The 14,612-nt window shown below is 44.0% G+C and overlaps 1 protein-coding gene across 1 annotated transcript in view; it reads right to left on the bottom strand.

The window, feature by feature from the left end:
- LOC116761134 (putative tetratricopeptide repeat protein 41) overlaps positions 1-14,612 on the bottom strand; it is an 83,975-nt gene that overhangs the window by 54,729 nt on the left and 14,634 nt on the right. The window contains 1 exon segment of the mRNA XM_032646919.1: positions 11,553-11,730. Coding sequence (XP_032502810.1) covers positions 11,553-11,730 — 178 coding nt within the window.

The raw sequence follows: 14,612 nt of genomic DNA, 5'->3' as shown, positions 1-14,612 counted from the left end.
AAGAACCAGAGAGGAGAAATGGCTGTGGGGACAATGGGGGAGATGTATAGGGCCTGGGCCTCCAAGTGGTGCAGTGAGTGGTGACATTCTCTGTTGGGAATGTTGAGTACCTACAAGGCTGTAGGCTCAAGAAGAGTGCAGAAGGGAGCTGAGGGGTGCGTGTGAGGATGAGGGAACGTGGCAGCAGATGGCAGCACAGATGGAACAACCCAAGAACAGACGCGACCACAGGAATCCCCGAGGATGCCAAAAATGGGGGCACGTCAGTGTCTGTGGACCATGTGGAGCCACGACCACCTTGGTGGAAGATGGCAGGAACAGATGACAACCAAGGACACTCAGCACCAAGGCCCTCAGATCTAAGCACAACCCAACAGGGACACAGCAAGGTCACAAAGCCTCACTTGACGGAAAAAAATCCTGAATTGACTGGAAACAAACTAAACTGATGAGATTAACCTGAATTAACCTAGTTTCTGCCATCGGTGGGACTGTAGGCTCAAGAGAGATAAAATTGAAGTACAGAAATAATAAAGGCTCATTCCTTAGACCCCTGAGAAATGTGACTGAAATTTGTACTTAATACATCTCTCCTTACAATCAATACACACACCTCCCTAGATAGGGCTGCCAGGTTTAGCAAATAAAAATATAGAGCCTCCAGCTAAATCCAAATTTCAGGTAAACAATAAATCAATTTTCGGCATAAGTATATCCCATGGAATATTGGGCCATATACTTATACTCAAGATTATTTGTTACTTATCTGTAATTCAAACAATTTTTAGTATAAGTATTTCCCATGCAATATCTGGGATTCACTTATACTGAAACGTTATTGGGGGCTTTCCTCGTGACTCAGTGGTTGAGAGTCCGCCTGCCGATGCAGGAGACACAGGTTCGTGTGCCCCGGTCCGGGAAGATCCCACATGCCACGGAGCGGCTGGGCCCGTGAGCCATGGCCGCTGAGCCTGCGTGTCCGGAGCCTGTGCTCCACAACGGGAGAGGGCACAACAGTGAGAGGCCCGCATACCGCAAAAAATAAATAAAATAAAAGGTTATTGGTTGTCTGAAATTCAAATTTAACTGGGCATCTTGTACTTTCTCTGACAATCCTCTCCCTAGACCCTCCTCCCTGGGTGGAATCTTTCTACCCGTGGAATCGTACCAGGTTGTTAATATTGGCTAACGCCTACCTTCTCCTGAAGCCAGTGTCTGAATTTGCCTTTTTTTTGTTTCAAAGTCCAACTATAGTCTTCAGTCCAGCATTTCAGAATCAATTCCCAGAGCTCCTGAATGGGGACCACCCCCAAGTACTCCTTCAGACACTGAAACTCATTTCAGTAGATTCTGCATTCTTTCAGTTCATTTGCCAGGACTGTGAGTTTTAAAGGACTCAGGTTTGGTTTCTTCCTCAAGCTGTGTCTGTTCTGTCAGAAGGGGTCTTTGCTGGGAAGGGGGAGATACTGTCTAAAGATGTGTAGTTTCGCTTCTTCATCTTCTGTGCTGATGAGCTCCACCGTCCTCACGTCTGGGCGGGCACACAGCGACTTGTAGGACAGGCTGGAGGAGACAGTGCTCATGATAAACGTGCAATGAGGAGACAGCAAGCCTGGCAGCCAGGAAAGGTCTTTTGCCCGACAGGAAGAGTCAAAGGCAGTTGAAAATTCACGACTTTAAAACTACTTTGCTGATGGATTTTAAACTTAAGAGTAGGTGGTGGAGAAAAAGGAACCCTCCTACGCTGTTGGTGGGAATGTAAATTAGTGCAGCCACTATGGAGAACAGTATGGAGGTTCCTGAAAAACTAAAAATAGGGCTTCCCTGGTGGCGCAGTGGGTGGGAGTCCGCCTGCCAATGCAGGGGACACGGGGTCGTGCCCCGGTTGGGGAAGATCGCACATGGCGCGGAGCGGCTGGGCCCATGAGCCACGGCTGCTGGGCTTGAGTGTCTGGAGCCTGTGCTCCGCAACGGGAGAGGCCACAACAGCGAGAGGCCCGCGTATGGCAAAAAAAAAAAAAAAAAATAGATTACAACATAATAGGGTGTGTAATTTCATTTACATGAAGATATCCACAGGAAAAAGAAGGCTTAACAGTGGTGAGGCTGTGAGTATATTTAATTTTCTATTTTCTTCTTCTTTATCATATTTCCTATGAGAAACATACATGCTTACATAATTCATAATTAGGCATGTAGAAGTTTTAGAGAAAATGCTTCACAAAGTAATGACTGATACTAAGAAGCATTAGAGGTTCCATTGATCCAATATCACTTCAAACAGAAGAAAAACTAAAGATAGCAACCAATCAATGGGATTTGGCGCAAAATCAGTATGGACAAGGCAGATCAAAATATACAACCTAAAGACCATAGTAGGGGCCCAATAAATGTCTGATCAAAGTATAAAATAGAGGGGCAGAACCATGCAGGAGTAAAGGCCAGTTTCTAGAACAAGGCTGCCCATGCCTGAATTCCAAGTCCACCATCATCTTAGGACCTTCAACAAGTCATCTAATATCTCCAAGTCCAGTCCCCTCTGTGCAAACAGAGATGATGGTCACACTCTCTCTATCACAGGGTTGTTGTGAGAATTAAATGTTAATATCTCTAAAGTTCCTAGAATGGTAGCTGGCCCACTGTAAGTGTTATATAAGTATTTGTTCCATAAAATATTCAGCAGTAGCTAGCAGCAGTGCTGGCTATAACTACAGATAGGCAATGCAATGGAATGGTGCTATGTACATTCTAAATTAAGGGGTTTTCTTTTTATTAAATAGTAATAAAATAGGTATTATTTTAAAAAGAGATTACCTTCTCTCCTGAAATCCCATAAATGCCAACCAATTCTTTGATTCCATCTAGTACAAGTATACATGGCTTTACACTGATGGAAGCAATGCACACTTCTACAAGAAGTGAAAAGACCAAGATATCTGCATCTTCGTTGAGAATATCAGTCTCAAGCTGGGTACCTACAGCACAGAAACGTGCTCAAATCAGCTGAAAATGTTTCCATCATTGCTAAAACATGTTAATGGGATGAAGAGGCAGAAGGGGTTGGGAACAATGAGTGCTACTCACAGCTGTACAGCTGACACATATACTGATATGTGTGATTAGCAGCCTTAAAATATTCAGCCCAAAACAGGTAATGATATTTACCACCAGATGTCTCCTATGTATTTTCAGGATTTTATATAAAAAAATATTCTGTATGATCCAAAGCACTACTATCACTTTCCAAAATGCAAATGTTGATCATCACAAAGAGTTGGATGGGAAGAAAGAGAAGTCAGGCTATGTGACCTGCGAAGCTTCAGCAGATCCTTAACATCAGGTGCCTGCTTAGGGGGTCACGGCCACCACCCTGGGTGGTCCAGCAGTGCACACACACAACACCTCCCACCCACCACCTAGCTTCTTGGGTCCTGGCCCTTTTTTTTTTTTTTTTTTACTGGCCCATTTTTAAACCTAACACAACCAGTCCTAAATTTCTCAGCCCATAGTAATGGACTCCAGAGCTTGGATTCTGGAAATTCCCAGGGAGAATTAAGTTATGAAGCAGCAAAGAACAAAGGAAGTAATTTGAGAGGACCAACTTGCAGACTGTGATTAAGTGACATAGCAGCAGCAACCCCAAATTACAATCAACTACCTAATATTCTAAGAGTACTTTATTACATACAACTTCCGCCTTGCTTTTAATTTTCAAAAGCAATATTTTTCGAAGAAATTTAGGCATGCTAGGATCTAGAAAATCAAGTTATGCAAAGAAGCTGGAATGGATTAAATTTCTCAGATGTATGAAGATGCTGTTAGAGTCATTGAGAGTAATTAGGTTTAACAAATATTTATTGGTTGCCTATTATGTACAAGGTTCTGTGCTAGACGCATAGGAGACAGACAAGATAAAATGATCTATAATATAAAGTCAAAAGCTAAAGGAAGTGGAAATGGGGTCGGTAGACACAGTCTAAGGCAGAATATGAGTCTGAAGGCTACTGGAGTTTGATGCAGACCCATCACAATAAAGAAAATCTTCATGCAGAAGACATTGGGAATGAGCCTCAGAGAATACACAGGTAGAGTTGAGGGCAAGGGTATCTCAAGCAAGACAAGGCAGAGATGAAGGCCTGGAGGTAGGAAATCCCACGAACATTCAGAAACCAGGAAGTCACTTAGAGCGGTGGTACTCACCAGCGGCGTTCAGGGATTCTAGACATCCCACAACACAGCCAGTCACACACAATGAAGCTCCGTCCCGGGGTCTGACTTTTAAACATTCTGTCAGTCACGTGGTGTGTGTGTGGGGAGGGACTTTATAATCACTAACCTAGAAACAGCTCTATTTTACACATAAATGCAAAGTGCTTTTCGCATGGGTTTAAAACACGCTGAATTTTCTAAGAACGTAACTACCATGTGAGACTGATAGAAGCTTATATGTTGTTTTGTCTGAAATGATACCAACATTTGTTCACCATTTCAGAAAATCACACCCTGAGAGAATACTGCTTATGATGTTTGTGCCAGCACACCCACGTCAGTCTAGACCATAGCTATTGCTTTCAGGGTCATTTCCCACACAGAGGCAGGCACCAGCCTACTCCACTGTGTCTTCTGTTGAAATCATGTCTGCGCGTTAACATGTTGAAATACATATTATTTTATAATAAATTACTTTCTCTGTCTTTGTCCATTGTATTACGGTAGAGAGTTGCACTGATACTTTTTTTTTTTTTTTTGCGGTACGCGGGCCTCTCACTGCTGTGGCCTCTCCCGTTGCGGAGCACAGGCTCTGGACACGCAGGCTCAGCGGCCATGGCTCACGGGCCCAGCCGCTCCGCGGCATGTGGGATCTTCCCGGACCGGGGCACGAACCCGTGTACCCTGCATCGGCAGGCGGACTCTCAACCACTGCGCCACCAGGGAAGCCCTGCACTGATACCTTAATTGAGGTATCATTATGCACAACATAATGATTCAATATTTGTATTCATTGGGAAAAGATCACCACAGTAAGTCTAGCTACCATCCGTCACCATACAGAGTTATAAACGTTTTTTCTGGTGATGAGAACTTTCGAGATTTACTCTTTAGCAACTTTCAAAAATGCAATACAGTATTGCTAACGAAACTATAGTCACCATGCTGTACATGACATCCCCATGACTTATTTTATAAGTGGATTATTGATTTTTAAAGATATTTTTATATCAGAAAATGACCACAAAATCAATGACTTGAAAGTCATATACGAATGTGAGATATAAAGGAGAAGTCATCAAAAAAGGCAGAGTTTCAGCTTGTGTCACACAATTAAAAATATTTTTCAAGAATGGGAAGAGAAAAATTAATCTTGATGCTTCATCCTTTGAGTTTAAAAAGCATTTAAAATATGGGCAATGTTGAGATGTCAGGCCTTCGATGACAGAATTTTAGAACAAAAGGGGTTCTTGCAGATCCTCTAGTCTCATCTAAACCCCTCATGTCGCAGATGAGGACACCTTGGCCTACAGGTGAAGGGACTTGGACACACAGATGATCAGGAGCCTTTAAAACACTTATTCTTCTAATAGCTTTTCTTCAAACAACAAGGAATTATGTAAAGACTACTCCATTTGAGTTTACAAGCTGTGTGGGTCAACATTTCTTGCGCAGTCACAGGTGGGAGGTGTGGATTGTCTGTCACAAAACTGGTGTAGAGGTTAAATAACAAAACGGAGGTGAACGAACCTCAAAAGACTTACACAGCCTGACAATCATAAAATGTAATATCACTAATAATAATCAGAAAAAAAAATTTTAAGAAAAACGTATTCAAGGATGATTCTTGTGGATTTCTATCCTTGTATACGAGGGAAAACATACGTTCAGTGTTTTTAAAATCACATTTTGGGTGGTTAGAATGATTTCTCCTCAAAATGATGTTGAAGACAAAGTAAGTCAGCATCACTAGTATTAGAAAATGATCCTCAACATTTCTCTTTATTCTGGCAGAACCAAACTGTCTCTACTAAATGACAACAGCCTGTTGCCTAATTTAAATGGTAACAGCTTAACTGTTTACACACCCAGTTGGGATAGCTAAATTAATGGGGCAAAAAAAAAAGTTAATTGATGCAATTCCATGATACTTAGTAACAAAGTGGCTTAGTGATTGACTAACTTTTTCTCTTTTTTGGGCACTGTTGTCCTACTGCCTCTCATTATTCAATATGGATTTATTGAGAACCTTCTATGCGTCAGGCTCTGTCTGTGCCAGGCACTGAGTATGACAATGGCCAATAAAATAGACATGGTTCCTGAACGCACAGGACTATAGAGGGAGACAATAAAACGTAGAATGACAGGACCAGGTGTGAGTCACCCGAGGGCCCAGAAAGGCAAGCTGACAGTATTTGCAGGGAGACATCCATGTAAACTAGAATACACTGGGACTGGGGCTATCCTTGCCACCTGATCAAAGTTAGGGGTGAGGGAGAGAGGTACCCATCAGCCCCCCTTCTAGAGAGGGTGACCTTTAAATAGGGCTGTAAGAGATGAGAAGGATTTCCCTGACCTGAGGAAAGTGGAGGGCATTCCAGGAGAAGGGAACTGAGTGGGCAGACTCAGAGGGATGGACATGACTGGCTGCTCCAAAGAAACCATCCCCTTGGAGCAAAAGGCAGGAGAAGTCAGCCGAGCCCAGTGCACAAGGGTCTGGCAAGGGCTGCCAAGGATTCCTGCTAGTATTTCCACCCGTTCCACATCAATGACCTCTGCAGACTCTCCTGATAATCGATGCTGGCAGAGGACCCCGATGGAAATCATCCAAAAGAGAGAAATGTCCCTCTGTTGGCTCAAAGGGGCAAGACAGTTCAGTAATGAGGAGTCGGGGCTTTGAACACAACAAAGACCGGAGTTTGAACTCCCTGCTCTGCCCACGTGTAGCTGTGTGACCCAGCCATCCATCCCATCGCTTTATCTGGGACGATAATGCTGTCAAGGGCTTACTGAGAGCATTAAATGAGATGTCAATATTTTATGGTATGTGACACTTAATCATACAGTAAAATTTACTGACTAGCATTTTTTCCTCTTAAAAATTAAGAACTTGGGCTTCCCTGGTGGCGCAGTGGTTGAGAGTCTGCCTGCCGATGCAGGGGACACGGGTTCGTGCCCCGGTCCGGGAAGATCCCACATGCCGCGGAGCGGCTGGGCCCGTGAGCCATGGCCGCTGGGCCTGCGCGTCCGGAGCCTGTGCTCTGCAACGGGAGAGGCCACAACAGTGAGAGGCCCGCATACCACAAAAAAAAAAAAAAAAAAAAAAAATTAAGAACTTGGCTATAGACTATAACATGGTTTGAAATGCTATGTCTGTATGATAAGTTAAAATGGAAAATTTATAATTTGTGCTCCAAAAGCTTATTTAGAATTTGTCTTGCACTGTTTTGTATAATGCAGAATAATGATTTTATTTTTACAGGCTTGTAGATCCTAACATTTACATATCTTTATTTTCATATGTATAGTTATTTTACTTTAAATGACTAAATAAGTTATTTTATTTCAAACACAGGTGAGTTGGGTCTAATTATTCAACTGTCTATGCACTGTATGTAGCAAGCGTCTTTAATCGATTGTGTACAAGTGGAGACGGTAACTATTTCACAGAAGCGTAACTGTACTATTATATCAAGAAAGACCTCTTGGGGGCTTCCCTGGTGGCGCAGTGGTTAAGAATCTGCCTGCCAATGCAGGGGACACGGGTTCGAGCCCTGGTCCGGGAAGATCCCGCATGCCGTGGAGTAGCTAAGCCCATGTGCCACAACTACTGAGCCTACGCTCTAGAGCCGGTGAGCCACAACTACTGAGCCCACGTGCTACAACTACTGAAGCCCGTGCGCCTAGAGCCTGCGCTCCGCAATAAGAGAAGCCACCACAACGAGAAGCCCGCACACCGCAACGAAGAGTAGTCCCCACTCAACACAACTAGAGAAAGCCCGCGTGCAGCAACGAAGACCCAATGCAGCCAAAAATAAAAAATAAAAAAAACGAGAGAGAGATGCTGATGAAGCCCTTAGCCACAGCACCTGGCACTTGAAAAGCCTTTAATAAATGGAACTCCGGTACTTCTCTGGTGGCGCAGTGGTTAAGAATCCGTCTCCTAATGCAGGGGACATGGGTTCGAGCCCTGGTCCGGGAGGATCCCACATGCCGCGGAGCAACTAAGTCCGTGTGCCACAGCTACTGAGCCCGCACTCTAGAGCCCACGTGCTGCAACTACTGAAGCCCACATGCCACAACTACTGAAGCCCACGTGCCTAGAGCCTGTGCTCCACAACGAGAGAAGCCACCGCAATGAGAAGCCCGCGCACCGCAACGAAGAGGAGTCCCCGCTCGATGCAACCAGAGGAAGCCCGTGCACGGCAACAAAGACCCAACACAGCCAAAGATAAATAAATAAATGGAACTCCTTGTGAGTCAGGGCTGCCACCAGGGTCCGGAGTAACAGAGCAAGGAAACATGTAAGTAGGAAAAGCGGTGGCTCTACTTTGACCTTCTGTGAAGCCTGTCACAGAGGGGATGTCAGCTGCAGGGCAGGCAAGGGCACTTGGGTTGGGAGAGCTGGATACGGGTGGGCAGGCAGTTCTCCTCTGCTAGATCCCTTTATCCTGGCCAGCGAGGGTGTGGGTGGGGAGCAGAAATGTCAGCTTCACCCAGGGGCGTTTCAGCATCCCCACTAGGGATGCGCCCAGGCTCACAGCCCACGCAGGAGCTGCACCTGTGGACAGCTGAGGCGGGCACGGGAAAATGCTCTCTGCAAAGAAGCTGAATCTGCGCGTGACCTCCCAGGCCCAGCTGTGCTCTCAGCAGCCGCTCCTACTCCCCTGCCCACGTCTACCTCCCCGGGGGAAAAGCCAGCTTCGTAGCTGAGGCAGTGATGCTAAATGATGCTGGAGCCAGCTGGCCCTGCTTGTCCTATTGCTTAAATTTTTTCAGTGAAAAGCTTCTGGAAATGCAGAGGAGTCCCAGGTCCATGAGTATCACTGCATAAAGACTCCAGCCCTGTTCCTCACGTAATTTAATAAATATGTGTCTAGTGATTTTTCATTGATGTAAATTCCACGTGGGCACTTACCAGGCTTACCTAACTCACTACTGGATAGTTAGTGACTGGCACAGTACCTGATCATAAATCGTTGATTGAGTGAATGAAATAAACAAACCTGACACTCAGGTTCAGCAAAGCAAGAGGATCAGTCTGAAAACCTATTGAAATAGAAAACCTATAGCAGGATCATTACATAGTAGTTACTCCATAAGAATTCCATCTCCATGACTATGAGTTAGGAATCAATGCCTTATTGCTTTAGTCATCTCACCATCAAATTTGAATGGCAGGATTGGATTGGATTTGATGCCCCACTTTCACCTTTGCCCTCTTTCAGTCTCTCGTCAGCCAAGCCACCAGAGTGAACTTATCAAATGTCATATAGGTCATTGCCCTGCTCAAAAGAAGTAGAAGTCTAAGTCCTTACAATGATGCATGAGAACAGACAAGACCCTCCTCTCATCCCTTACATCTCCAACCTCACCCCATCACCCTCCCTACAGCTCTGACTTCCTTCCAGCTGTCTGGCCTCCCTGCCGTTCCTCCAGCCTCAGGACCTCTGTGTTTGCTGTTCCCTCTGTCTGGAATACTCTTCCAACTCACATTGGCAAAGCCTGTTCCCTCACCTGCTTCTAGCAGTTACCCAAATGCCACCTTCTCTCCTACCAGATGGCCTATTCCCTTTCAGGGTTTCATCTTGCTCCATAGCACTTACAGGCATCTAGCCTACTACATATTTTCCATATGTATCATGTCTGTTGCGTGTCTCCATAAGACAAGCTCCATGGAGGCAAGGATGTTTGTCTTTTGCTCATTGCTGTATCCCCTGTGTCTAGAACATGTTTGGGCACTTAGCAGGTAAAAACCAATGAAGGAAAAATACAAATATAATATACCCCCATAAATAAGCTAGGGTCTTAATGATTTCTTCTCAAGAACAAATAGAAAATGAAAACATTGCAAAGCAAACTGTGGCTCCCTTCAAAAGAGAAAAAAAAGAGAATGCTATTGCTCTAGATGGTTGGTTATTAAGAAAATGCTTTGAAACTCCAAAAGAACACCCTTTCCTGTTAGCTGCACACACTATTCAGGAACTTACAATACAAAGTGTTGTTTCCAAATGGCAAAGCCCTGCTTCCACACAGCTAATCTCAAAGGACTTATTTAATTGCTGTGTTTTGATTGGGCACAACTGGAGTTGTGTAATTGCAATAAAATTTATTAAATGTCTCATCCACTCTGAAATACTTAAAATTATAACCTGAGATATAATTCACATACCAAAAAAATCCACCATTTTAAAGTATACAGTTGGTTTTAGTATACTTAGTATATAGTAAATATCATCACTATCTAATTCCAGACCACTTTCAGGACCCCAGAAAGAAACTCCAGACCCATTAGGGGTCATGTCCCGGTTCCCCTCTACTCTCATCCCCTGACAGCCACTAACCTACTTTCTGTCTCTATGGACTTGCCTATTCAAACCTAAGATTTTTAACAGATGACATATATTTCATACTCTTGTAGTTTCAAAAACCTTGACTGAGCGCCATGTTGTTTTAACCAGTTGTCTTCCTCTTGGCATGGGTTCCCAGAACCACAAGAATGTTCGTAGCTCTGCACATCATAGTGGGTGCTGAGACCGTGGCAGACATGGTGGAGCAAACCTTGAGCCACCCTAGCCACTGTGAGTTTATTTCAAATCCCCAAATTCTCACAGAACAAATGAGATCTGTAATAAGAACTGGAGGATGAGGATGGAAGAAAATAAAATGATCCCAAGAACCTCCCTATTTCTAGGGTTGAGACTGGAAAGGACACCACAGACAAACCCAATTCTTTCCTCACGCCCCAGTCTCTTCATGCCTGTGGGTGGCGAACAGAGCATGTCAGCACCCGGAGTGGGAAAAGATATGGGGGTTTTAATGCAGACGACACTGGATAAAACAGTGAAGGAGTGCAAACTTTGGGTAAGATAACTCGATTCTCACAAACGCAAATAATGCTATGGCCCATTGTCGGCAATTAACAAGTATTGGCTGAATATCTTAATGTAATTAATGAGCTGATGATGTATGTGGAAGCTCTTTGTAAATTATACAATACTGTACAGATGCATTATTCATATTTCCTAATCCAGTTTCTTCTCCTTAAAATCATTCCATCACTGACAGGAACGACTTAGACCAACTTTGATCTATGGGATTAAAAAAGAAGGCAAGCTCTCTGCCCTCCAGCATTTATAATCTTCTTGAGGAGACTGAAGGGAAGTAACTTGGCAGTTGCAGAGTGATAAATGATAAGGAGATTCTAACCTGGGGGTGACTTTTAGGGAGCCTCTCTTGCAGGCAAGGATGAGAAAGGGGGAAGTGAGGGAGGAAATTCCAAATTTGGGGGATCATATTCACTAAAGTCAGGCTGCTTTGCTTGGGATTTCTTGACATCTTACCTGAGAATAGATAGGCTGGGGCCTGCTGCGGCATTATTAAGATCAAATTCCACATCCTTTAAGGCAAATCTTTCCAAGATTTCAAAGGTTCTGTTTGACTCCTTAGAAATAACAAACACTTCCTTGCACTTCTCAGTGAACTCTTCATGATAGAAACGTTCAAAGTTGTGCTTAAAGTCTTTAGACACAAAAAGATATGTTTTAATACCTTAGATTTATAGTTTTGCATTTTCCATTACACATGGTTATTATGAATACCAAGGAAAGTATCTCCCCTTCTGTGTCTATACCACCTCCTTTCTATGTTAGCACCAAATTTCATAGCCCATTCTACATTCTAATGAAAGGAAGCTATAGGCAAGCAATTTAATCTTAATGCTATTTGTACATGAAATCCTATGTAGGATTCCAAGTTATTTCATGACCTCAGAATGACCAAGGCAAAAAAAAAAATTGGATTTGCTACATATATCATCTTGTATTTTTAGACTGTTAGCTAAATATGAAGTTACCTAATTCAATCTCGTGGCATATGTGTATGTTTCTATCCATGGCAATGGTTGGGGGAGTGGAGTGTATTTTTAAGATAAGATGCCCAATGACAACCATGGGTACAGCTGCAACTCTGCCACTGGGCAAGTCCCTTAAATTCCCAGGTAAAATAAGTGGCAGGGCCAGACAACTGGATCTCTGAGACTCCTTCTAGTTTCAAGGCACTGTGTTTCTAAACTCATTGCCTAATTAAAGTCAAGGTGTTCTGGACTGCCAAAATGTCCTCCTGTCTCTGGAGACACCTACATCTCCCAGAGTTTGGGTGGGGTTTTTTTTTTCTTTACATGCAGTGAGGCAGGAAAATGAACATCAGGTAGTTTAACCTGGTAAGGTCTCAAGCTATCTTATACCCCCTTAGTTAACTGGGATGCCTTGTGGCTCAGGTTAGGGCCAGAATAACCTAGAGGACCAAGTTTGGCCAAGGTTAGCTTCAAATTTCAAGATCTTAGATAGAATTGGAAATGATCCCACAGTCTAATGGATCTCTTTAGCTCACCCTGAACCTCACCCACTAGTCTCAGGCATCTCCAAGGACCTCAGAGTGCTTCTGAAGGTCAAGAGTATGAACTGAGGGCTTCCCTGGTGGTGCAGTGGTTGAGAGTCTGCCTGCCGATGCAGGTGACAGGGGTTCGTGCCCCGGTCCAGGAGGATCCTACATGCCGCGGAGCGACTGGGCCCGTGAGCCACGGCCGCTGAGCCTGCGCATCCGGAGCCTGTGCTCCGCAAGCTGTGAGATTCTGGAACTATCTGGGTGATTAAAGGGTATCGAAGATCCAAAAGAAAAGTAATTTAGCCTTTTTTCTGAAGATTTTGTAATAATCCATCCATTCTGTACCTTCTACTGCAGACATGCAGTCCATATATTACGTATTTAAAACTGAAGTCTAAAACAAGCTAATATTTCAATAATAACCAAAATCAAAGACTAAGGAGAATACTATGGAGAAATAATCTGTCTCTAACCCAAATATACAGAAAGGCTTGATTCTTGAACATGTTAGTAAATATTAATGAATGCAGTTCAGATTGAGACTAGTCAAAGAATATCACTATTAACCATACTTCAGGCCTTAGCCAAATATATACTATATTCTTCCAGGACTCTTTTTTTTTTTTTTTTTTTTTGCGGTACATGGGCCTCTCACTGTTGTGGCCTCTCCCGCTGCGGAGCACAGGCTCCGACGCGCAGGCTCAGCGGCCATGGCTCACGGGCCCAGCCGCTCTGTGGCACGTGGGATCCTCCCGGACCGGGACACGAACCCGTGCCCCCTGCATCGGCAGGCAGACTCCCAACCACTGCGCCACCAGGGAAGCCCAGGACTCATTTTTTATGATTCATTCTCATTAGCCTAATATGTGTCAGGCACTGTTTTTAGGTATTTTACACACATTATTATACACATTACCTTGAGTTCAAGGTCGTTAATGCTAACTCAGTAACTAGAAGAAACCAAGGCTTAACCAATATTACATCATTTTCTCAAAGTCACAGAACTAGGAACTAAAAAATCTTGGATCTGAGAGCATTTCGGTTGTTGGACATTCTAAAACTCCGAGCTCGTAGTAAATATTCAGGATATTGTGGGGCTGCCGAACTTCTATTCACCCTACCGTAATTCCAGTAACAGCCCCAGATTATCATTTGGGGTCCCACCTTGTCCCAACTCTCACTTCATGTTATTGTAGTGGGTCTGACTCCCTCCAGCTCCAGACGTGGCATATGACCCAAGTTTAGCCAATCAGTGCATCACATTCTCCTGGCACCAGTGACTGAGTCAGATACAAACATATAGTCCAAGTCTGGCTAATCAGAGACAGAAAGACTTAATCCTAGGACTTTGAACCATTCCTGCTGGACCTGAACCTGGAGCTGCTACAGCCACCTTCCCTCCATTATGGAGGCGCCAAGGAGTTGGGGCAACATCAGGACAACAGAGCCATGCAGAGCCATAGTGAGAAACCAGGGCCTGGTAACCTCATATGAGCCAGTGGATGAAGCCTGAGCTGAACACAGACCCAATCCTGGGCTTTAAAGTTATATAAACTAAAATTCTCTGTCTGTTGGAGCCAGTTCGAGTCACTTTCAACCCAAAGAGTAACGATTGTTACAATATTCTTTTCTAGGACTCCAAAATAATTTGGCTTGTAGGCAGAGTTTTGTTTGACCAGCACAGGTGGGATTTCATGCCCCACCCCCAACAATGGATGTGAATGACTAGGTGGGTCAACGCCCTTCCATTCAGTTGACTACAGATCCATCTGCCCCCCTATCATATTAGAAGGACTATGCCTGCCTGGGCCCTGAAAGCATTTGAGAATGCACCACCTGCATTTTGCACTCCCACATTAATTGGGCCCTTACAACAGTAACTCACAATCTTTTTTGGGTCATTAAACCTTTTGAGAATCTGATCAAAGACACAGGCCAACTTCCTACCGCCCAAAACACACATCTGCATATAAACATTCTCTTTTTCATATAAATTTAGGGCATCACAGATCCCTCCC

The sequence above is a fragment of the Phocoena sinus genome, chromosome 10 (assembly GCF_008692025.1).
Source record: "Phocoena sinus isolate mPhoSin1 chromosome 10, mPhoSin1.pri, whole genome shotgun sequence".
NCBI classification, from domain to species: Eukaryota; Metazoa; Chordata; class Mammalia; order Artiodactyla; family Phocoenidae; genus Phocoena; species Phocoena sinus.
The sequence above is the reverse complement of the archived record's forward strand: the minus strand, read 5'-3'. Positions and strand labels throughout refer to the sequence as shown.